General features: G+C 45.2%; 1 protein-coding gene across 5 annotated transcripts in view; it reads right to left on the bottom strand.

Annotated features, from left to right (window-relative positions):
* CACNA2D4 (calcium voltage-gated channel auxiliary subunit alpha2delta 4) overlaps window positions 1–24,888 on the bottom strand; it is a 203,355-nt gene that overhangs the window by 103,215 nt on the left and 75,252 nt on the right. For all 5 annotated transcript variants that reach the window (XM_037877774.2, XM_043540197.1, XM_043540189.1 and 2 more), the window contains exons 12-21: window positions 24,503–24,581; window positions 23,270–23,403; window positions 19,488–19,565; window positions 19,021–19,101; window positions 16,711–16,785; window positions 14,826–14,912; window positions 12,424–12,495; window positions 1,723–1,784; window positions 1,364–1,431; window positions 1,138–1,183 (exon numbers count right to left, since the gene is read on the bottom strand). In XM_037877774.2, the coding sequence (XP_037733702.1) occupies window positions 1,138–1,183; window positions 1,364–1,431; window positions 1,723–1,784; window positions 12,424–12,495; window positions 14,826–14,912; window positions 16,711–16,785; window positions 19,021–19,101; window positions 19,488–19,565; window positions 23,270–23,403; window positions 24,503–24,581 (782 nt within the window). The remainder of the gene's footprint in view (window positions 1–1,137; window positions 1,184–1,363; window positions 1,432–1,722; window positions 1,785–12,423; window positions 12,496–14,825; window positions 14,913–16,710; window positions 16,786–19,020; window positions 19,102–19,487; window positions 19,566–23,269; window positions 23,404–24,502; window positions 24,582–24,888) is intronic.

Below are 24,888 nucleotides of genomic sequence, written 5' to 3'. Positions count from 1 at the left end.
GAAGCATCTTCGTTAGCAGTATAGTTCCTCTGACACACAGCAGAGCAGTTCTAATTTCACCCAGCAAAGGGCAATGGTAACATATACACTAGCCTGCTTATAACAATATTCAGTATGATGGAGAAACCTGGAAAGCAGCAATGCCAAAGGAGACAGATAACTAGACAGTGAACAAGCTTGCAATGTGACATGGTGGCAAGATAAACCAATGGGCTGCATATGCAGAGGCATCAGGATGCAGAGGTGGGAGGTGATCAGTTCTCTGTATTCCACAAGAGACCAGCCATCTAATATTGCTTTCAGTTCTGGCCACTTGTATGTCAGATTGGAGGGGTATAAAGAAAAAACACAAATTATTAAGGAACTTGAAGGAATGGTTTATGAGGCAAGACTAAAAGAAGTGACTATATAAAGCTGGTGAACAGATGACTTAAGTATATATGTTAACTGTGCATGAAACTGAAGGAGGAAGAGATGCTGTTCAAGGCGGTTTGAGGGGTTTTAACTAGGGTATAATAAATTAGGTTTTTTGCAGTGCTTCTTGTAAATAATTGCTTTAGTTTTGATCCATTTGAAGTTCACATGCCCAAGTTTAATGCTGAGTTTCAGGTACACACAAATCCCAAATCTCAAAGCAAAAGTTGAAAATGCCAAGCTTCGTTTTGTTTCATGGCCAAACCAAGCAAAAGCACAAATTTTGCATGATATGATTTTGCATTAATAAAGGCAACTCCAGGTTCACTAAAACCACATCCAGGCTCATTTAAAAGGCATGTGAACCAAGCTGATTTCTCACTGAGAGTAATCTGACCTTGCAACAAAATCCCACCTCACTAAGTTTTGTGTGATTTATGGTTTCTTGCACAGTTCTAGGCGGGAATAGGATGAGATTGTGCAAAGGAGAATTTAGGGAGTATATCAGGATATCTTTCTGGACAGTGAGATGGGTCAGACTGTAGAATAATCTGCCAAAGAAAGTGATGGAAGTCTCAGGAGCTTGCACCAAACTCTGGCACCATCAGTTACTTCAGAACAACATTGCTTTTCCTCAAAGCCAGGGAGGGTGGGAGAGCAGAGCGAACTCTGCCAGTGATCTTAACACAAAGCTCCATCATCAATAGGATACCATCTACTTACCATTCATTAGCTAAGGTCAAGTCTGGCTGCAGCAGGTCGTGCAAGCCTGAAACAAGAAAGCAACTAATAAGTGTATTGATCAGTCAATGAACCAAACGCACAGAAAGGCTGAGAGGGTGAGATTGGGGACAGAGAAGAGAGGGAGGCACAAGCTCATCCCTGGGATGCCAATGAAGTTCAGCATCCTTGCCCTCTACAGAGATGTGGCTGTTTCAGGTTAACCTACCTTCTTCCACTGAAGTGTTCCCCAGCAGGATGTATTCCCCATGCCCACGGGAGAGGACGACACCCAGGCTGCAGGCAGGGGGAAAACAGAGGGTTTGTCAACAAGGTCATGTGCAATCCCCAGATGTTTACATCTGACACTGCCCTCCCTGAGAAGTGAGTTATGATACCCAATGCCATCAGCTCTCTCCTCTCTTATTAACAAAAGAACATCCCCAAGCGAGCAGTAAGAGTATCTGAACTCCAATAAAAGGGAGCAAGGAACCCCTCTGTCATAGCCAATATGATGAGAAGGAGGGACCAAATAGCCACGCCCCCACCCCGAGAGGTACATCCCTGAGTTGACACACACTAGCTCACCTGAAAGGCGTGCTACTGATGTCAGTGAAGAAATAATCATTAGTGAGAAAGAGAACCCGTTTCTGGAATAAATAAAAAAAAAGGGGGAAAATAAACTTTTTGAAAAACAAACCCTATGGTGGGGGAAGGGATACACCATCTACTGCACCACAGCAACAACAGTGATTTGGCTACACGACCCCCAAAGACAAACCAAAGCATCTGGTTAACTCCAGTAACATCCAACCCCACAGGCCGGGTCTGAGGCCATGATGCAGTGTGCAATGTTCAGCAAGTCATGGTTTTCAGAGATCCACTCACTCAGCCATTCAATTTCCTCGCAGGGCCAGTAAAAACCCCTTAACTCTGGGATTACAACCCAGAGAGCAGAAAGTGGGAGGAAGCTGCCCTCCCTCTCACTGTATTAGCTGTACGCGCACTGCATAACCAGATTGCCGGGTCCTGCTGGTCTTTCTTTGCATAGGGCCCTGCAAGGCCCCAGACTGATCCTGACCCCCACTGCGGGCTACAATTCATTATCTTCACCAGCTTCCCTGGTTCCCTTTCTTACACTGTGGCTGAAGATTCAGAGAGGCAGATGAGGAGGACTGGAGGGTGGGAGGGAATGTATTTGGAAGAGCCAGAACAGGGGCTACAAACTGATTACAGCTGGTTGGAAAACAGAATTCCCATCTTGTGGGACATGCTGCTGATTTTCATATTTATTTTCATCCTGAATCAGGACAAAAAAGTCAGACTATCAAATATTTTCACAGAATGAAGAGTTATAAAAATATTTCAATTTGGAAACATCAAAATGAAAGAACAACATTTTCAATCAAAACAAAATGTCATTTCGAACCAAAACATTTAGTTTCAAACTGAAAAATTTCATTTCAAATTAACATTTCCACTTAAAGAAACATTTTAATTCAAAATGTTTCATTTCATTTTGAAATGTTGCTTTGGAAAAATAATTTTTAAGAAGTGTCAAAATTGATATTTTCCATTTGAAAGTGTCAGTTTCAATGGAATTTAGCAGGACTGGCACAAGTGCTTCCTCTTTGAGGCTGCTGCAGTAAAAAACATTTCTTGGAGTGTTTCCTTTCTGGATTGGAAGTGCAGTGATGTGACTCCTTGCTAGAACTAGGGCAAGAGATGAGGGGGTGGGTGAATCTGAGTGTGAGAGAGACACTGTAGCAGTGGTTCTCAAACTTTTTGTATTGGCGACCCCTTTCAGATAGCAAGCCTGAGTGAGACCCCCCCTCTTATTAGTTAAAAACACATTTTTTATATTTAATACTATTTTAAATGCTAAATTTATAACCCTATTGTTTAAAATTCATTTACCTTTTCTCACTGGTTTTAAATTAAGACTAAAACACATTTTTATCAAATTATTGTTATAAGCAGAAAAGTTATTTTTTCAAAATAGTTTAATACTGTTTAGTCCTGTTTAATAATGGGGGAAGAGTGCAAAGAAACTTTGCCAATATCATTTTTCACGGCAGACTTGGCACCCCCACGGCCACCATTACTTCTGCGCTGCTGCTGGCAGTGGCGCTGCCTTCAGAGCTGGGCGGCCAGAGAGTGGCAGCTGCTCGCTGGGCACCCATTTCTGAAGGCAGTGCCGCTGCCAGCAGCAGCGCAGAACAGTCGAAGTAAGAGTGGCAATGCTATACCGTGCCACCCTTACTTCTGCATAACATTTGACCTTTGCACTGGGAAGGGCAGCTATGGGGGAGCTAAGGCAATTTTTTTTGAGGGGCTATAGCCCCCCACAATTCTGTCCCCCGTCCCCCCCAAGCCATCCCTGCCTGTATGACTGAGAGTTAAATTATAAATTACTTTTTTTTTGCCGATCTCAGTATTCTGATTGATCTGTGGTTTAATGCAGCTCTTCAGCTGCTGAACAATCAAGCCCTCTAATGGCGTCTCAGTCCCACTTTTAGTCTCAAGAAAACAAACCTGCGTTTGTTATCTACAATCCCCAGAGTCCAATTCCTTTAAAGTGGTGATAATACAATTATATATTTTGTTTAGGAACAAGGATCGCTGCATTATACATTTACAATACTTTTTGACGTAAATACATTACATTGCGATGGAAAGGTGTGTACAATTTTCTAAAACACTAGATTGAAATTATATATTTTATAGCGGTTGCTGCTCTCTGTTTTGTGCATGTACTCGCGACCCCCAAGTAATAACCTTGTGACCCCTTCCGGGGTCACAACCCCTAGTTCGAGAACCCCTGAACTATGGAGAACACCTGAATATACCATACACCAGTGAGAAGGCAGGCCCACTGCAAACGGCTCTAAGATTGTTTTAAACAATACTGGAGGTTGAGCAGCGTACACAGGACCTGCCAGTGTCAGCCTGCACTGTGTCCCGAGTTTGTGTACTCAGCAGGTGGGTTAGCATGAAAACAGATGCAGAGGTGACACATGGGGTGGCATGTGGGTTCACGTGACAACCCTCCCCTCCCCCCCAGATTTGCTGCTTGGCTTGTACTGAGCATGCTCACACAGATTGAGCATGTTCAGTAACACTGCTGAAGCTGACTGCCCTCATTCTGCACCTCCACTATCAACGGCTGGCTCTGCAATGGAACTGGTGTGTGTGTGTGTGTAAAAAAATCCATCTGGCACTAGCAGTCAAAGGGACTTGAGGCAAAGCCATCTACACTGCACACAGACAGCTCCCTGGTGTGGGAGATTTGTCAACTGTCTGACAGCTGATCACTGGCCAAAGAAAAGTGCTCCAATCACTTCAGTAAATGATAAAATGTGGCCAGTCCAGAAACCCAGCCTTGTGCTGCCACACAGAGGTTCAGAAATTTGGGTCCCCCACCCTGAAGCTTGAGTGGATACAGAAAAACTATCTCTCAGAACAACCTTGTTTGCCCTGTGGCTCCCACTCTTTAAGCACTGAGATGATGGCTAAAGATAGTGGGTTTGTGTTGTTCTTGGTGGTGAAGAACTTTCCTCTCTTCTGGCCTTGATTCCCACTCTCACTTTGTGTGTGGCCCTGGCTCCTTCTCTCTCCTCATCCTTCTTCAGCTCAGTGCTGCATTTCACCCTGTCACCCAGTTGCCTCCTTCTCAGTGCCCTGGCACAGGGTATTGGCATCTTGGGCATGTCCTTGCTCTTTTGGTTTAACTCCTATCTTTACTGTCAATGCCATCAATAGAGGCTTCTCTGCCACTAGACCGCTCTAAGGAGTGTCCTTAAATCCCTTCTCTATCTCATCCCTTGGCAATTCCCTTCTAAATTCACTTTGAAACTAGGCAAATTCAGACTGGCAATAAGGCATACATTTTTAACAGTGAGGGTAATTAACTATTAGAACAATGTACCAAGGGTTGTGGTATATTTTCCATGTTTGGCAATTTTTAAAATGAAGACGGGATTTTTTTTCTAGAAGATTTGCTCTAGGAATTATTTTGGAGAAGTTCTATGACCTGTGTTATACATGAGATCAGACTAGATGATCACAATGGTCCCATCTGGCCTTGGAAACTAGGAATCAAATGTGGGGGTCACTTCTATGCCAAAGACACCACAATCTATATTCCCTTCACTCAGCCCTTTCCATCTGCCTCATTCTTATCAACCCTAGGCTCTGCCACAAATCCCCCCCTCTGCTTTCTGATGTCTGCTACTTGATTCTATGTGCCATCAAAGCAGCACAGGGGAACTGACAAGTAAGTTTGTCACTTTCACTTCCTGTCCAGCTCAATGCATCTTTGGAGCACTGTGAAATTGATAACTGGTCAGTTTTACTTTCTGGCTAAGCTAGTAGGGCCACAGAGTAAAAACCATCTCTTGTCAAGGCCACTTATCACTTTGTTCATCCAGCGTTCTAAATCATACCTTTCAAGGAGCAGGAAATGACTGGATGAGAAAAAACAGAATAGCTCTCTACTGGCAGATGGAACTTCATGAGGGCTGCAAGGTGTATTCTGAAGGAGCTAATAAATACCCCAGGGATTTTAAGGCTATGAAGTAGTACAATGCATCCAGAATGTGTTTTTGTAAAGGGGAAATTCCTGATTGATCACACCAAAACATTTTTTCCCCCATTTTGCTTTGTAACATTTCCTGGCAGAGTCCTTTCTGCCACTGCTCAGGATGCCCTGGACATCAGCTGAATAGGCCTTTTCTAATGCTGACATCCATCCAAATACCATGCCCTCATGAAAAGTGTGAGGGGGTTGCAAGCGATAAGTCCCTCCCTCATCCTGAGTTAAGGGAGATGGGAAGGAGGCCAGGCTGACAGCTGCAAAAGCATAGAGTACCAGAACTGACGGGCCCACTCCTGTGTTATGCAAATCTCTCACATCTTGTCCTGTCTGATTTTCCTCAAAACCCGTGGTAATGAGGGAGTCAGGGAAGACATACCTCACAGGTCCTGATCATTGTCTGAGGAAAGTGTCACGCCGAGAGCCTACGGTGCAACCCCCGCCCCGTCCCCCCAGAACAGAACTCTTTGCACTTGCTGTTCGCATGGGATGCAAAGAGATCCTGGATCTAAGTCGCCACACCTAAAACACCATCTGAAGAGTCATGTCATGCAGCTTTCCACTAGTTTTCTGTGGAGAAATGTCTGCTTAGAGAGTCTGCCAGGGTGATTGGATTCCTGGCAGGTCAGTGGCGATCAGGGTAATCTACATGGGAATGTACCAATTCCAAAGGTCAATGGCCTCCTCACACAGCTGTTGACACAGCAGACTGCTATAATGTTGTTTAATAATACTTGGACTGACTGGCTGCTGTTGGGCAGGAGGAACTACTCACAGGGCGGTCTGACTGCTCTTAGTTCCAAAATGCTGATATTAAGCATAGACTCCTGCAGAGATCATGTCCCTTGAGAAACCTGCCCTTCCACATTTGCTCCCCAACCTAAGAAGGATGCACCCATGGTCATAGTCTTTGTTGGAAGTGGGAGTTGAAGGTACCCACACAAACCAAGTAAGTGAGGCTAAGACCTCTTGGGGAACCATGATGAGTAAGTCAAGACTGTGCTTGCCTGGAGTGCATATAGTCCACAACCAGGCTCATAGATATCTGAGATTAATTCTTGCTAATGTGTCACGTAGGTACTTGCAGCCATATGACCCAACAGAGTCAGCAGGATTGTATGGCCATTCTGGGGCTCATCTGTATTTGGTGTATGAGTTCAATGAAGAGAAAGCGGTTGCCCGGTAACATGCCCTGGAGGCTACAGTGTCCAGCTTCATCCTGATAAATTCTATCAGCTGTGTGGGTTCCAAGGAAGATTTTTCCAGGTTCACCAGAGACCCAAACTCTCAAAGAGATCCAGAAGTATGGAGGTTGCTTCTCATGTTTCCTGGTAAGATCAGCCCTTTAGGAGCCAGAGGTCTAAGTAATGGTATACCATTGGCCCTTGCCAGCAGGGGTGAGCTGGCACCACTGACAGTACCTTGGTATTAGAGACACAAGGTGGCGTAATATCTTTTATTGGACCAACTTCTGTTGGTGACAGAAACAAGCATGTGAGACCAGTATGAAGACAACACAGCAAAGTACCTTGGCAAACACTCAGCAACGTTGAGAGTCCAAATGAGAGAACCCTGCAAATATAATGCTGTTGACTGGCTACAAACCTCAGGAATCTCATTCGTGCTGGATGAACATCCACATGAAAGCAGGCATCCTTGAAATCGAGGGCTGTGAACCAATTGCCTGATCTAGAGATGGGACAATTGATGAGTCACCATTCTGAACTTTAGGCGGCAGATAAACTTATTCCCTGAGGTCCAGAATGGATCTTCATCCTCCTGTCTTCTCAGGGACGAGAAAGTACTTTGAGTAGAACTCCTTTCCCCTTACTGCTGGAGGTACTAGTTTTACCACCCCCAGTTCGAGGAGTGTTCACATCCTACAGAAAAACCCTCTCATGAGAGAGATCTCCGAAAAAGGGCAGGGAGGTGACTGGGGAGATACGTAGCCCAAGAAGACAATCCCTAATACCCATCTGTCCACCATGATTTGAGTCCAGGAAGATAGGTAATGGGAAGTCTGCCTCCAAACGGAGGGGAACGACCAGAGGTTGACTACATCCAGTGAGACCATTGATGTGCAGCTCTCAAATGGCCTGTCAAAATTCTGGTTTCAGAGGTGATAGTGGTTGGGAAGTAAAGAGTAGTTTTCCCTGGGCACCATTCCTATGTGTCCTCTGATGCTTGCATGGCAATCCATACTGCTGCTGGTGATGAAAGACAGGTAGGGTTGGTTGTATAAATTATGGTACGGGGTTCTCTTTTAATTACAGGTGTACAAATACTCAGTGAATTAAGTGTGGCTCAGGAGACTTTCAATGAGTGAAGAGACTCATCTGTCTTTGCGCTGAACAGCTTGTCAGATTCAAATGGGAGGCCTTCCACCACTGTTTGTACTTCCTTTGGGATTCCCAAGAAGGGAAGCCACAACGAGCATTTTATTATGACGGCCGTTGAGATGGACCTCACCGCCATTCTAAGTTCATCTGGAGGGCTGATCTCATCACTACCTTTCCCTTATCAGTCAAGGCCTGGAGCCGATCTCTAACTTCCTAGGGCATTCTATTGGCAAAGCCAGCTAGCTTACCATAGATGGTAAAATCATAATTGACCATCAACATTTGGCAGTTTGAGATTTGAAACTGCAGGGAGGTTGAAGAGTGCATCTTTCTTCCAAAGAGGTTGAGCCTCTTTGCTTCCTTCTCAAGTGGTGTAAACCTGGCCTGTGTGTCTGCTATTCTCGGTGACTGCAGACACTACCAATGAATTGGGAGGTGGGTAAGAGAATAGGTACTCCAACCCTTTTGCTGGTATGAAATCTCTTATTTATCCTGCTTGGATACTGGTGGGACCATGGCAGGTGAGGGCCAAAGTATCTTGGCAGGTTCAAGGATAAGCTTGTTAATTGGAAGAGCCACTCTACTCAGAGCCAAGCTATGAAGGATTTCCAGCAGTGTCTGTGGGGTTTTCATGGGCCTCTTCCTGGGAGATTTGAAATAACTTTGCCATACTTTTAAAGGAAGTCCAGGAAGACCTTAGGGTAACAGGACACAGTGGGGAAACTGGAATCACTGTCTTGTCTGGGGAAGAGGAGGACAAGGTCACTGGCATGGTATCCTCCTATTCTGTTGATCCTCTTCCTCCTGTTGCTTTAATTACACTTCTCGAGGAGGCTGAAGATGCTTTTCCTCTTCTTTGGGAGCTCTGAATCTCCTTAGGTCCCTTGTGCCATGAGGTATGTTCATTGGGGGGTAGTCTCATGGGTCTTCTGGTCCCAAATACTGCCACTGTGAGGTATCATACCCCCTCAGTGCAGGGCCCCAGTAAGAGTAGGGTACTCTCTCAGATGGGAGGAGAGAGATACGCTGGAGACTCCCAATGTCCTGTCTGGGCTCAATCCCCTCAAGGCATAGTCCAGGTGGGTCTGTCATAGTCCTCTTCAGACTTTGAGGATTCAGATCCAGATGGAAAGCCCTCGGTACCAGAGGTGCTCTTTGATGGTATGGGCAACAGTCTGGCTCAACCCCTGCTCGAGAATGGGCATGCAAAGGGGTACTGCAGGGAGATCGGTACTAGCGGAAGGAATGGTACGGGGCACTGGAGTTTGGAATGCAGTGGTGAATCCTGTTCCAGGAGCACCAAGAGGTCATCTGAAGCTGAGAAACAAGCCAGAGTTGATGGAGTCGCTTCCATAACTGGAGCTGCTGAAGCACTGGCTCTGGCAGTAGAGATGAGGGTTTCTGTGCCGAGGAAGCAGTACTAGGACCAAAGGGTGCTGATGTCTTGCCCTTTGAAAAAATCCCAGTACTGGATGGTCCCATTCTGGAGCAGGTAGCTACTTATGACTTGATATGGGATGGGAACTCCTCTCTCTTTTTAGAGGACTTGGATGGGGAACCTTTCCTATAGTTCTTATGGGAGCGCTTATGTCTCCCTGCTTCCCTGGTTCTGCTCTCCAGAGTTTCTTGAAGCCAGAGGGAATGTGGAAGTCTTGGAGCTGCCCAGGACTGAAGAGGAGGAGTCACTCTTTTCTTCTTCAGGATTATATTCAGAGGGTCTCCCTGGACAGAGGCTGTTCCTGCCTTCATGGACTGTAACATGAGGAACTCTTGGAGTCAGAACTCCCTGGATGGCTTAGACCGACTCAGGAATGACCTGCAGATACTGCACCTGGAAGTGATATGCACTTCCCTCAGGCAGTACAGACAGGTATCATGGTAGTCCATGATCAGGAAAGCTTTGTGGCTCCTGATGCAGCTTTTAAAGCTGGGGATCCTCAACATAGTCTCCTGAAACCGAGGAGAACTGAGGTTGAGGCGGGTACAGCAAAACACTCATTGACTGGGGGGGGGGTCCAAAATGTAGGGAACCAAACCCCTAAAACTATTTCTAATTAAGAACTAATTCTAAAAATTCTTAACGCTATTTAAAGAGAGGAGCTGAAAAAGTCAGCATGAACACAGAACCTCTGTCCTAAACCACAAGCGGTAGGAAGGAACTAAGTGGTAGAGGACCTTTCATTCCTTCAGTGTGGAGCACAAGATGAGCAAGGATGCATGCGCAGACCAGAAGGATGCTTCTAGGGAAAATTTCTGGTTCTGGGTTCATGGAACACATGTGTAACCTGAAGTGCATTACACAGAGGGGAAATTACTTGAAGAACCAGGGATTAGAAGTGGGTGAGGGGTGAAATAGTGGTAACAAAATAAAAAAAGGGAAGGGAGAAATAGAAAACATGGGGATGGCGAATTAACAGAGAAAAACTGGTGGGGTGGGGGAGCAGAATGGGATGAGAAAATATGGGAAAAAGAAGGGGAAAATTGAGAAAGAACATGGGGGGGAAAAGAATTGGAATTGAGAAAATATAGAAAGGGGATGGAAAAAAGCAAATAAGGAAAATGTCAGATGGGAACAATAAAAACAAGGGAAAAAGGAGGCAAATGGAGAAACTTGTAAGCATTTGTGACGTTCTTAAAAATGTTGAAATAAAGAAGATTCCTTTGGATGTCTCTGAGAAAACGATATTGTGAGTCTGCAGCACTACAATAAACTAAGAGGTTGCTGACCCCTGCCTGAGAGGATAATGGAATCATGAGCAATAAGCAGCCTGGGCTTCTAAAGAATAGAGCTCACCAGACAAACAAGATTGGATTTTTCTGACAGAATAAAGTTAATAGATGAAGGGAATAAAGCGCATACAATATATTTGGATTTACATAAAGCATTTGCTCCAGTGCCTCATGAAATTTTACTCCCCCAAAATTAATTAATATCGGCTTAGATAGGATCTTTTTCCTGTGGATTGAAAACTGACTGAAACACTGTAAATGAAAAGTAATGGTAAACAATAGCATATCAGGTGGTGGGAAGTGGAGAATAGCAAGGATGTGTCTTAGGAACCATCTTCATTAACATTTTAGGAAATGGTCTGGAAGTGGGAGGGAGAAAAATAACGAGAAATACAGCCACACAATGGGAGGGAGAAAGTGAGGAGACAGTAATGCTGAAAGAGACATAAGCATGAGACTAATGGCAGCTAATTAGAGAGGAGTGACAAATATGATATGGCAGCAGTCAAGGAGAGCTGGGGCTCTATGTGCAGAGATCTGATGTTGTGCAGCAGAGAGATTATAGTAACTCTCTCTAGAGCTCCAGTGAGATAACATCCAGACTACGGCGTTCCGCTCTGGGCACTTCAGTACCAGAAAGATGTTGACAAATTATACCACAAAGAAAGGAAATAAAATGACAGAGCTGGTTGGATTGACTTACAGTGAAAAATGTAAAGGCATTACATATGCAGGCAATGCAAGGATGAGGGTGTGGGAGGACAAGTCAACCATCTACCTGTACTTGAATGGTGTGAACACAGAGGATGGAGGGGAATAATTTAGGGGCTACAAGAGCTATAACTAGAAGTAATCAAATGAAAGTAAGACCTTAGTTACACTAGGAAATGGCACCATTTCAGCAAGGGTTGTCAACAACTGGTTTAGTTGAATTGGTGCGGACCACTGTTTAGCTGTGAGCATAGAGAAGGACAAGCTACAGTCAGCAGCAACAGGTCAGCTAAACTGATGGCTGAAGTGGTGCGATTTCCTAATGTAGACAAGGCCTTCGAGAGGGAAAGCTTCCGGGAAGTGAGATCTGGAAGGCTGTGGAAGTGATGGATGCCCAATCACTTGAGAGAGTTAATTAAAAGTAGACTGAATGCAGTAATGGAAAACACAGTGAGGGATAATCTTGCAGGAGTGGACTAGGTGACTTAATATTAGAGCTAGTTCAAAATTTGCAATTTTAGTAGGATTTTCCATCAAAAATTTTGATGAAAATGTAATCCGTGCTGATCAAAAAAACCTGAAAATCTGAAAAAAATAGAGACAAAAATTACATTCTGATTTTTTATTAGGTCTACCTAATATATCTTTTCCATCTCTGAATGCCTATGATTTCATGCATTGTTTCCTCTACAGAGATTACCCTATAATCTATGGACAGTATATTCCTTGGCTTTGCCTGGACAGACTAATGATCTGTGAACCATTCTTTGGTTTGAACAAATTATATATGTAAAATGCTATAATATTAAAATCCCCACATGAAATGCTGAGCATTAGGTTTCCACCCTCCATAAATCACCATCCGTTTCCCACCTCCATTCCAGTTGTGACCTGAACAGGACCAAGATTTCTTACCCCTTTATCCACAGGGACCTTCACGTCCATAGCAAGGTAACCCGTTTCTCCATTGATCATTGCTGTTCTCAGCTGCACAGAGGAACAGATTAGCATTAGTGCCTCCAATTAGATAAGGACAGGATGTGGAGTGGTTTGTAATTCATATGGGGGAAGCTTCTACTGAGAAATGACTGGATCCCCTTTTCCACTGCCTTTTCAGAGCTCTCAGCTAAGAACATTTTATGAGCAGCTCAGAAGATTCACACAGGGAGGCTGGTAAATGCCATATAATAATATGGATTATTATTATTTAAAGCCTATAAAGATGGTCTTGCCATTAAGGCTAAGGACTTGGAGGGAAGGGACCTGCCAATCCTGCCACAACTGCACTTTGTGACAGTGAGCAAGTCACGTATTCTCCGTGTTTGCACCGCACTAGGAGATCCTCAGGTAAAAGGCAACAAAGAAACACAAAGCAATATTAGTTCTTCCAGAACAACCCCAAAGCTCTTCACAAACTTTAAAACCAATTTAACAAATCATAAGGTGCTCCCGCAAACCATTTCACCTGCTGCTGAAATGTAGCCATTTCTGGACTGAAGCACATATGTTTAACAGAGCACCGCAGCACTATAAAACATGACAGGACAGGGAGTGAAGAGACTACCCTATTCAACTGAGGAGTGAAGAGGCGTTTAGGTAGACACAATGCAATTTTTCAAGCACACCCCTTCTTTTGAAAAAAAAAAAAAGTGCTAGGGATCTTTAATGACCATAGACCTTGGTTTCCTAGCTAATCTGAAAGGTAGCATCTCCCGCCCAATGCCTCCTAGGATCATGCTAGGACATTAGTTCAGTACTGACTCAGAAAGGAGGTGGGCACCAACTGACTTGGCAACACAATTTACTGCAGCACCTTTGGTAATCCAGTGGTGGTCTCATTCAAGTACTGGTAAGCTCACACCTACTTACCTTATGAAATCTAATAAGGTCATTGTTCAAGTTGTTACTGCTTCATGCTTCAGTGTACTAAAATCACTTGCTTAATTACCCGCTGAGCATGAAACAGTGACTACCAAAGTAAGTTTCTCCTAGCCAAGAACACCTGACTTAAGGCCAGGGAGGCTTGGGGTATTCTATGATCTGACTGAGCCTGTCACAGTCTCTCTGGGCTCTAAGTTGTTAAGACACCTGTCATAGGCACAGGAACTAGGGGCACGGGGGGTGCTGCAGCACCCCCAGCCCTCCAGGCCTGGGGTCCTGGCTCCCGGCCCTCTGCTCCTGCCCCCAGCTGCGGCCTCAGCGTCGGTCCCCTTACCCCTGTCCGTATCCTCCACCTCCTGAAGCCATGGCTCTGGGGGGTGGGGGGCATGGAGAGAGGTAAGGCGGGGTACGAGGTAAAAAGTTTGGGGACTGCTGCTTTACAGTTTCCTTAGCTGGCTTTCAGCACCCCCACTATAAAAAGTGTTCCAGCGCCACTGACACCTGGTATTTCATCCATATCTTCCATGTGATCCTGGTCTTGCAAAACATTTCCCTCCCAACACACAGACTGCAGTGGACAGTGAGAGGAAAGGTTAGAATTAGATGGCAGCAAAATCCGTACCCAGATTTTAAACCCTTCTGCTGTTCAGGGTAAGATAGTGGGAGGGGCAGGGGAGGTCTGAGTCTCCCAGTATAGTGATGTGGCTGTGCTCCCGAAGTTAGGACCTGAATTTGAACTTTCCCAAAATGCATTTATTAGAGCTTTGATCTCCTCCCCGCCTCCCTCCCATCTTGTGACTCCAGCTACATTGGTCCCCATGAGAACAAGAAGCAGGCTCAAGCGAGAAACCATCAGAACTCGTGTAGTCCCACCCCGAGTAGCACAAAGTAAGGGAAACTGCAGACCTAGGGTATATCTGCACCGCAACCGGGAGGTGTGACTGCAGCACATGTAGAAATAGCGGAGCTACTTTTGATCTAGATCAAAAGCTAGCCCAGGTAACAATAGCAGCCAAGCTGCAGCAGCATGGGAGGCTGCCTGGGCTAACCTTGTCCACCCGGGACCTTGGGTACTTTCTTGAGCAGCCACCACCTGTGCTGCTGCAGCTTCATGGCGACTCTTCCGTGACCTAGCTCCAGTCTAACTACCTAGCTAGATCAAAGCTAGCTTGGGTATGTCTACACCTGCTACAATCACACCTCCGAAATGCAATGTAGACGTACCCATAGAGGAGGAGACAAGCACCCTGTATGGGAGTGAGAAGGGGATGTTTCTCTGTGTACGGACTCACCCTCTGCTAGTAATGATCAGCCCCTGACAGAAGAAATCAAGAATTGCTACAATCTGCCATAAGGAAACTGACCCCCACTCCCTCACCCCCAGTAATTAGGAGGAAAGGGCCATGAACAGGCTACAATCCATTTCTGATACTCACTATTTCATCTTGGTCTTCCCACTCCACTTCAGAGAGATCCACACTGTTGTAGTTTGGTTTGGGCTTCAGCTTCTTTCCCTCTTTGTACTGGAGTTTATAAAAGAAACAGAAGAAATGGAGCTCTAACTTTCCAGGCTAGCCCTCTAGCACGTCACAGTCAATATTGCAGTGATAAAATAGAGAAGCCACATTTATTTAGATTGACTGGCGAATGAGTGTTTATGTAAGCAGGGGAATAGCCCTGCTATTGTGGGGAACTTTGCTGGCTTCTGCACTACCCCGGTGAAGTGGGCTAGCAAAAGGATCTGAGTCCTCACTCCCACTTCCTTTACCCAGTGGCCTCCCTGCCCTTGAGGGCTCCCCTTCCACTCTCCTGTCTGGCACAGTCCTCGTAACCCCAACAATGCTGGGCCCAGGATTCCCGGGGGGCTCGAGCCCCAACCCTGCTGTGGTCACCTAGGACAGGGACTAGGGTGTCCCACTCCGGGGTACTCTCTCTGCACTGGCCATTTCTCTGACCCACTGACCATTACATACAAGTTAAAGCAAATGCAAGTTATTTAATCAACAATTAATTTTAAAAAGAATAAGGAAAAATGGGAAAGGTTAAAGGAAACACATCAACCCGCTCTGTGGGTGGGAACATCACAAACAGTGTCTCTGGAATGTCAGGGCAGTTCACAGTCTGTTCCTTGTAAGTCCCAGGCCTTCTTCTCAGGCCCTGGCTGTGCTGCAGGGATGCTGTGGGTTGGACACTCGCTCTGGTGGTGGCGACACGCTCTCAGTGGGAGGACCCTTCTTCCCAGTGTCGCCCCCGCCCTGTCAGGGTTATGATCCAAGCCTGGCCTGCAGAGCCTCCTGGCTGAGGAGTCTCTCCCTGTGCTGGGCCCGCTGCCCAGGGTCCCCCTCGCTCTTCCCAGCTGCTCACCGCACCCAGCTCCAGACTGCTCCAGCCCCAGCTCCACCACTCGCCAAACTGCTGCTGCTGCTCTGCCTCCAGCTCCCTGGGCTGCTTCTTTGGCCCCTCTGGCTCTGGTTGCTGCAGCTCTGCTCCCAGGACAGGTCTGCTCTGCAGGCTGCTTCTGTAACTCTGCTCCCAGCACTGACTTGCTTCCTGGGCTGCTTTTCTGACCCCTCTGGCTCTGGTTGCTGCAGCTCTCCTCCCAGGGGAAGTCTGCTCTCTCTGGGCTGTGCCTCTGGCTTTGGGGCTGCAGCTCTGCTCCCAGGACAGGGTCTGCTCTCTCTGGATCTGGCCCAGCTCTGCTCCCCAGCTCAGCTTGCACCCCTGCTTTCTCTTTAGCTCGGCCCCACTCTGTTTGACCCAGGAAATTCCAGCTCACATGGAGGATGGGACCTCCCTGGCCTCCTGACTCTCTGATTAGCCTGCCTGCCCTGTCATTCAGACTGATCTGGAGCATTGGCCTCTCCCCATTGTTCCCGGGGACTGTCAGTCTCAGGGTCCTGATTTCCCATAGACCCTTCCCCTTGTAGTACTGGGAGCTAGCCAACCAAAACTCCCCCACTGAACGTTAGTAAGGGGGTAACAGTCCCCTTACATTTACATGCAGGTGTCATCTTATCCTACAGCCATTACATTTCCTACGTGTGGGCAGGATCTGGAGATGTGAGCATTACTGTGTCCTACAGGCCATTTCAGAAGCAAGGGGCAAGCACAGGGCTAGGTGGGCTTGCAGGTAACTATATACGCTGGTTTGTGAGAATATGTTTCGGTAATTCATATAAGGAAATCTGGTGAGCAGAAAGTTTACACCAGGATAATGACCTGATAGCCGTAGCGGTTGTATAAAAACATGAGATACGTTAATCTCCCTGAATGCCCATGGATTTAAGTCACAACAGTACTAAGAGCATCAGAATCACCTACCAAAGGTCGGAGGTCGGGATGTGAGAGGATGTAACCGTTGTTAGTGTTCAGAAAGGCATATCCATGGACTCCCAACTGTTAGAAAAAGGTATTCGAATAATTAGCCTGGTCTCCTCTCCAGTTGCTGCTCTGTAACAGGGGAGTGAGTCCATTGTCCCACCAACATTCCTATTGATTTATTCTAACAATCAGGAAGAGGCTCTGATACTAAATGACTGATTTCCTAGCCACCAGCTGCTCTCTGGGTAGCAAGAAGAGTCTTACTGAGTATTTGTGTGCATAAATGGATAGCTAAGCACTGATGAGGTAATTGATCTGTGCATGTAACTGCAGTGAGTGCACAGATAGTGTGTGGCCGACAATTACCATTTAGGAGGTAAAATTAATTTTGGTATCCATGGCATTCCTATACTTAGAATGTGGGACAATGGGGAACACTATGGTAACAGGGCCACAAGTATTGAGGCAATAATCAAAATTTTCATGGTGGCCACTGTAGATGCACAACTGAGTGTGGATCTCATAGCTCATCTTTCTGGAAACCAAGCCCCAAAAGGGTGTAGAAGGAGCATTGTCACCTCTGAGAATCCTCTGTGGCTGAGTGTTAACTCAGGCCACAGCAGAGCCACAATGAGGTCACTTAAACAGTCCTGTCACAAAGAAGCCAAAACACTCTACTTGATAGTAGTCTCTCTCTCTTTATTAAAGTCTTTTGAAAGGGGCACTCATACCAGGTTTAAAGGCTCTAACCTCAGAGCCCAGCTAAAACTTAACAAAAGTCTCTATGTCCCAGCAGCAGCTCCTTCTGCTGTAAAGCCTCAGGCTTCTCCATTGCCTGAAGAGGCCCTTTGCTCTGTTTGCCCAGTCTTTGCTCTGTTTGCCCAGGGTCTTTCCCAGGCCTCCTTACCTGGAGAGCTTTTGCCTAGTCCAGGCTCTCTGGAAGTTCTCTTCCTCTGGAGCTTCCTTTCTCCTCAGGAGTCCTTGTTTAACCAAGCTCCCTTTTACCCTGCCCAGGTGCCTAATTAACTGCCTTCCAGTTACTCAGTGACTTAAGTTCTCCCAGGGGAACCTGAGTTGTCTCATTCCCCCTTGTGGAGCCTGTCAGAGGTAGGCTGGGATGGGCCCCTGACCCCAGGCAATGTCGCACTTGACCTTCAGGTGAACTCTGAGAGAGTGACTAATGAGATCAAGTCTGCCTACAGTATATATTTCAGCCAATCCACAGAGTTCTTAAAACTCAAGTATAATTTGCACTTGTGAAGACAAGAATTATCCACTGGAAAACTAGTGTCTTTAACACCTCCATACAGATGTATATTTCTTGATAGTGAAGGAGGACTCATTTGTGAGACTAATTATCAATCAAACATTAGGTATTCTAGTGCGTGCAACTACCCAGCATTGGTTTGGTCACACTTATAGGAACAAAAAGTTTTAACCCATAGCTTAAGTCACATGAATTTTGGGGTAATCCCCAGCAGTCACTGCTGTCAAGGTGACCCCTAATGGAAATTCACTAGAGGGACCAATCGACATTGTACAGAATTCTCAGCACAAGCCTAGTGAAGCAAAGTATAACAGGCCTCACAGAGAATAGCACTTTCCCACCGAGCCTCATTAAAAATTCATTTTTTTCAATGAGATCAACTTTCTTTTAGAACATATTTAAAAGCAATACAGAGCTGGTGAAACGGGCCGTCTTAACAAGTCTGGGGACTGAAATCCTTTTTAACCACAAAATGCGTACAGTTACAGACAGCAATAGTGCAAACTTCCTCAACTTGCCCTGCCAAGAAATCTCAAAACTGACTTGGAGAAAGTCCCTCTAGGCATGACAGAATAGTTCAGTTTCAATTGTCCATTCTATCCTTGGCATCTCTGCCAAGAGTGTCAACGGTGATGCTAGTTGTGATGGTGTCAGCTATGACGGTGGTTTTAGTCTACTGGGAACTGGATGGAAACTACCAGCTCTTTTTAGATAGCCCACCAAAGAGTAATCCCATGGTGACAACTTGGGCCATTATTATCCTAGAATGCATTCAAGCTGGTGACAAGATGTAAAAAGTTCTAGGTCCTATTACCAATCTGCTACGACATTCAGTTTCTTTGTTTCTAGAGTAGTCTACAGGCTTGTCATGGTAAATGACAATTCCCCAGGTTCTGTAAAGAAATCACAGGATCCAAGCTTTATATCTGTGGTTACACCTCTATGCACAGTAACTGATAATTCATTGGATTATGCCTGTGGACAAGTGACTAGGTATTTAGCCATGTATGATGCCAGACGGTTTGCATTAGCTTGGGTCTTACCTTATACCGTGGAGCCAGTTTCAGTAGCTCCCTGAGTGGAACATCAGAGCCCACTACACCCAGGAGAATGCCATGAGATCTCTAAAAAATAAAGGAGAAACTGTTCTCAGAAATGAAATTCTGTTAGTGCTCAGCCTGCCTTCACCTAAACATGGGCAAATGCCATTGCATCACTCTTCCATAGTGAACAGTCAGGGCTTGAGTGGAGTCTGCGCATTTGGTGCTGGGCTGAAGCTGGGGGTGAGAAAACAAGATGAAGTTTCTTATTCCAGTGATACTGGGAAGAAGAAACATTCCAAGGGAGGGACAAATGATCTCTTAGAAATCAATAAATAGCCAAGCAGCTTGCTAGAGCCACCACAAAAGCCTATCTTCGTTAGCCAATGGCTTTAGAAGACTGCAGACCACCTCAGCATCCTTTTACCTGCCCCAGTTCCAAGGAGACTGTAGGGAAGCACTATACTCACCGTTTCATTCTTTTTGCTGAAGACTGGCATAGCTACTGTTGTCATGAGCAGCAGACTTTGAGCTTGAGATGCAAAGAGCTGCCACAGGACAAAGAGCAGTGTATTAACAAGTGTAATAGGATAGGGAGCCACCACCAGAAGCATTAGGGTTTCCAGGGGCACCAAATGCTGAATGAAATCATACAGAAGAAAAAAAAGCCCTCTATAAAAGGCACATTTCTGATCTTCCCTAGCAACAATGCTCCTTGTGGGGGGAGGGTGATCAGCCTAGGATAAAAACCACTGAAATTTGTCACAGGAAAAGGCATTAAAGACCTAACAATGCTAAAGAGACAGGAATCTTTAGAAATTAATACCCTTTATGCATGTCCATGCCAAGGAAACAGACATAGGTTCACAAACAAATACATATTTAAATACAACCAAAGTGCACATACAATACAATGATAAGAAACAACACAGACATGAGCAAAACTCATGGACACGCAAATCACACATATAAATATGCCCCAAACCAATGCATATAGCTTGAATGAGAAGCATCACAGACAAATACTAAAAAGAAACATGCACAGAGCATATTTAAATGCACTCATCACATGTGTGCCTAGGGACTGCTTAAGAAACTGCAAAGATAGAGGCAAAAACACGATATGAACACAAAACATGCTTAGCTACACCCAAAAGACAAGACATGTATATAGGACACAGCACAAACACATGCAATGCGATGTCAGAGAGCCCTCAATACTCTGTGAGAGAGACGTTCTAAGAACACACAAAACATAGGAGGAACATATAAAATACACAGGAGTCTCACAGACATACCTAGCTAGAAAAGTGACTCTCCTTCCTTGGCACAGGAAGCAAGTCCCTTCTATCACTCCTTTGGCCAGATATGCAGCTCACCTTTGGACAGGTCAAAGTCCTGTGTCCTCTCCCTGTGCATGCTGGGAACCATAAAGGAGCCAGCCATTCTAGACAGTAACTTGAAGGGTTGAAGCTGGTATTCTGCCTTATTGAACTGAGCACAATCTGTTGCTGCCCTCATACCTGGGTGGATAGCTCTTATTCACAGCAGTGCTGGGGCTAATCTAGCACACATGTATCTCACAGTGACACACTCTACATATGTAAAAATACATACAGTGGACTAAACTACTGTACAGCACAGGGACTCCCTACCTACTCTCATCCAACAGCACAGCTCTCCAGTACACCCAGTGTTACCATTTCCTTCCTGACACACATCCTCAGTGCTCCCGCCTCCTCCCCTCCCTGGATGTACAGTTCAGCAGTGACTAGATGAACTAGCACAGACACACACCAGCCGACACAGTGGGAGTGGCATGCTCACAGAACACAGCACAGGTGGTTACCTCCTCAGATTGTGGCAGCTAGCAAGAGACATGGATGGATAAATGAATGAATGAACGCATACATGAATGAATGAAAAGCATGAGAGGCAGCAGGAGAGGAAGACAAATGCAAGCCAGAAAAATGAGACAACCAAGAAAAGCATCAGTGGACAAAACATCACTTCAAGCTCTTGTTTCGAAATACCAGAGCCAGGGCATATAGAATTTGCTGTGTAGCAGGGAGTACTATTGATGGTTTTGCTCAGCACACTCAGTAACTGACTCACCAGTACCTCGTGCATAGTATGCTTGGCAAAACACGTTTCCTTTGTTGTCCCCAGAGAGCAGGTACATCCCAAGGAACACCTCCATATTCAACCACAGCACAGAAGTGAGGACCAGCCTTCCCAGGGCTTAACCAGCAGTGTCTTACAGGCATGAATCAGTGCAAAACCTGTATATGTCATCCCTTTTGGAAGAGTCCTATCAAATTTAACACGAGTATAAATCACACTTCTATAGAATTTTTAAACCAGCCTGTAGAATTCTAGAGCAGGCACAGATATTCCACTGGTTGGTTCTAGAAATTCTATAGAAAGGAGATCATTCTATTTAAAATTCCACAGGTTTTTAGAGTAATTTCTCTATAGAATCCCATTGGTTTCATCCCTATTAAAGGACTTTTCCACGAAGGAATATATAAACTTTTCTCCTTTCTCACTCACCTGACTCCAAACCAGTTCCATAAATCTCAGACAACCATTTTCTCTTGAGACCTGATCCTTCTCAGGACACAACTGCCACCCACTAACCACCATGCCTTTTAAATAGGCCCCATTTAAATCGGCACATTCTTAAAAGCTGTAGCAATGCCCCTTTGATGGGAAAGAAGCTCTATACTACCCTATGGCAAAGAGGTTAATCAAAAGGGCACAGTGATTGTTTAGTTAATTACGTCAGGAGTGGAAATCTTCACTATTAGACTCTTTGACTTGGCTGCATGTTCCATGTTGGGATTATTTACTTTCTTTCCCTACTGCCCTGAAAGTGGAATAAAACCAGCACTGCTACAGTGGATGGAGGCTAATGAATTGAGGGGACTAAACATCATCTCTTTATCCGCCCTTTGTAAACAACCCTGTTTCCTGCTCTAACACTCTAGATCGTACTCCTTCGGTCACCATCTGAACCCTCTCAACATCTTCCCCTCCTCTGACCCCTCTTTGGGGTCAGAGCATAGTCTATAATCTGACTTCTTCCTAGGGGCACCTACACCACTTGGACTTGGTCAAGGTCCCTTGGTGGCTGGGAAGCATCTGGAGACAGCGTTGTCATTCCTACGCCATAGCCTGTTCTGTAGTGAGTGCGCCTACAGAAGGAAAACACCAAACCCAGAATCTCCTGCATGAAGGTGCTGGGATCATCAAAAGCAGAACTGGGCTGCCCTTCCCTCTAGGCAAAAAAACAGGTAAGAAAATGACCAAGGAAAACAATTCTATGTACTTGAAGAAGGGTGGGAGAAGGGGTCCTTTATACCCCGCTCCTCTTTAGTCTCTCTCTTTCTTGATCTCAAAGGCACATTGCTGTGGCATCCTTATTTTCAGAACATCTCAAGCTTACCACTAGTGTAGGCCACAGACAATGGAGCAGCCACATAAAAACGTTGAGTTAGCAGTGAGAGGATCCAGTCTGCAACAGCAATGGGAGGACACCAAAGGAGAGAGTAGAAGGTTGTAGGGCACCCTACGTTTAGTTCCCTCACACTGGCTGCGAGGTATTCCCTCACTCCAAGAGTTGAGCACACTTACCCTGTAATCATCCTAAATCTTGCTAGCACAGAGAGCAAAGGAACAAGCTTGACACCCAAACCGAGATCTATCTCTCTGTGTGACGGACAGCATGATGGGAGCTGAGGAAAAGAATCTCTGTGACCCATATCCTGAGCTATAACTAATCACTGTCCTGTGAATAATCCTTTATAAAGTACCCTGAGTTAATGGAGAAAAGAAACACTACTTAGGTCATGATGTGCATTTGTGATTAGCCTTGTTTTCCTGGCTCACTGCATACTCTCAAGGAGACCTGAGACTTTGCATGGAGGATTTAGTTCCAGGATTGAGGGGAAAGAAATGCTGCCTGTCCAAACAGGTGCAGAGCAGTAAATTCTACAGATCAGCTGACTCCCAGTTTTACAGTATGTTCATATTTCTGAGGGATCCTCCAAGAGATCCAGATGTCACAGCCCTGCTTTCCCCCTCTCCTTCACTTAGCCCTTACTGTTCTAGCCCACGAAAGCTTATGCCCAAATAAATTTGTTAGTCTCTAAGGTGCCACAAGTATTCCCTGGTTTTTTTGCTGATACAGACTAACACGGCTACCACTGAAACCTGTCTGCTGATTGGAAGCTTATCTCAATGTCCTTACCGCACTGTCCATGTAGGCTTCAGTCCATATGATGTCATGATCGTGATTGATGACCATCGGACGGCTGAGCACATGCAGATATTCCATCACATTCTCCTGAACATCTGCCAGGGTGGAGATCTGAGTGTAGTAGCCTTAATGGAGAAACAGAAACCTGTCACTCTCCCAGTGTCCTCTCCTGAATTATTCAGGCATGTTCATTTGAATTCAAAAAGCAAAGTGTCCGTTCAAACCTATTTGTGACGCTTGGGTCTTTGCTTTCTGTGCATAAGCGAGGGCTTGAGTATGACAAGTGAGAATACTCACAAAAAGTGAACTTTTAACTCAAATATTCACCAAAAGCACCTTTCAAATTACAGGACTAACCAACATAACTAACCAACAGCAGGGTGAATGACACACTGCAAATTTTACACTTAAATATTTGAATTGAAATCCGAACTTTTATCGGTTAATTACATAAATCATCTAACCAGGGAACAGAAACAATATCATGTTACTTGTGAAACCAACCAATAAAAACTTGAATTCAGAAGATCCACAATGCATGAACAAAGAATTATTTACTGACAATCATTTTAAACACCACACACATATAAGCATTTCACAATCTGTTTGTAGACAATTTGCAGACAAAGACAGGTGAAATTGTTTATTCTCCCAGACCTTGCTCATGGATCCCCACCCCATTGTGCACCTACATAGGGAAGCCATTTACTGGCTTATATGTGAAAGAATCATTCAGCCCTACTTTGGGGTACAAAGTGGCAGCCATTTTGTGCCAGCAATAGCACCTCATAGTTTTAAGGTGGGGAAAATGAGGAATACTGGGATCAAAATGAACCAATGGCAGAATTTTAGGTAGACATACATAATGCCATTTGGCCAGGACTCTGGGGTTCACCTTCTGCTCTTGTGAAAAGGGCCATGAAATCTTTAAAAGAAAGGATGGCAGTTTTGTCACTCAGCCAAAAGATAGCATGTCCAGCGACACAGACACAGTGCTGCTTAACACCACGATAGGGAGTCGGTTTAGTACTGATCAAGGAGTAGCCTCAGTGAAACACCAACAGCACTCCTTGCAGCACCTGAGTTTTCCTCAGAAGTCTCCCATCCAAGTGCTAACTAGGCACAAACTTTAGTGTATGAGCTCTAAAGAGATCTCAGTCCCAGAATGCATGATTGCAGTCTGCATGTGATGTGTATAGTGGGCTAATTGTTCACAGACAGCACCTTTGTTGTTGCAAGCTATCCATTTCACATTTTGTGCAAATGTGACTTCCCTTCCAATGAGATAAGTGAAAACCCGGACCTGTGTAACAAGAATACAGTGGTAAGAATTATGCAGAAATCATCTCCCATTTGCAACAGTCCCAAGTCAGTCCAAAGAGGTGTAATGTAACATGCTACGAAATTAGAACGGTAGTGGCTTGACACCCATGTTGCAGAAGTGTAAATTACTACACTGAAGGACAGTGGAGAAATTGTCTTTACACTGATATATGATTCTCTTGTTCCATGAGAACCTCATTATCAATCAAAATTAACCCGGCCAGCCAAGTAACAATACATGGAGGCATGGAGCGTGATCATTTGGAGATGAGAACTCTTAAACACTG

Source organism: Chelonia mydas, chromosome 1, assembly GCF_015237465.2.
Source record: "Chelonia mydas isolate rCheMyd1 chromosome 1, rCheMyd1.pri.v2, whole genome shotgun sequence".
Classification (NCBI taxonomy): Eukaryota; Metazoa; Chordata; order Testudines; family Cheloniidae; genus Chelonia; species Chelonia mydas.
The sequence above is the reverse complement of the archived record's forward strand: the minus strand, read 5'-3'. Positions and strand labels throughout refer to the sequence as shown.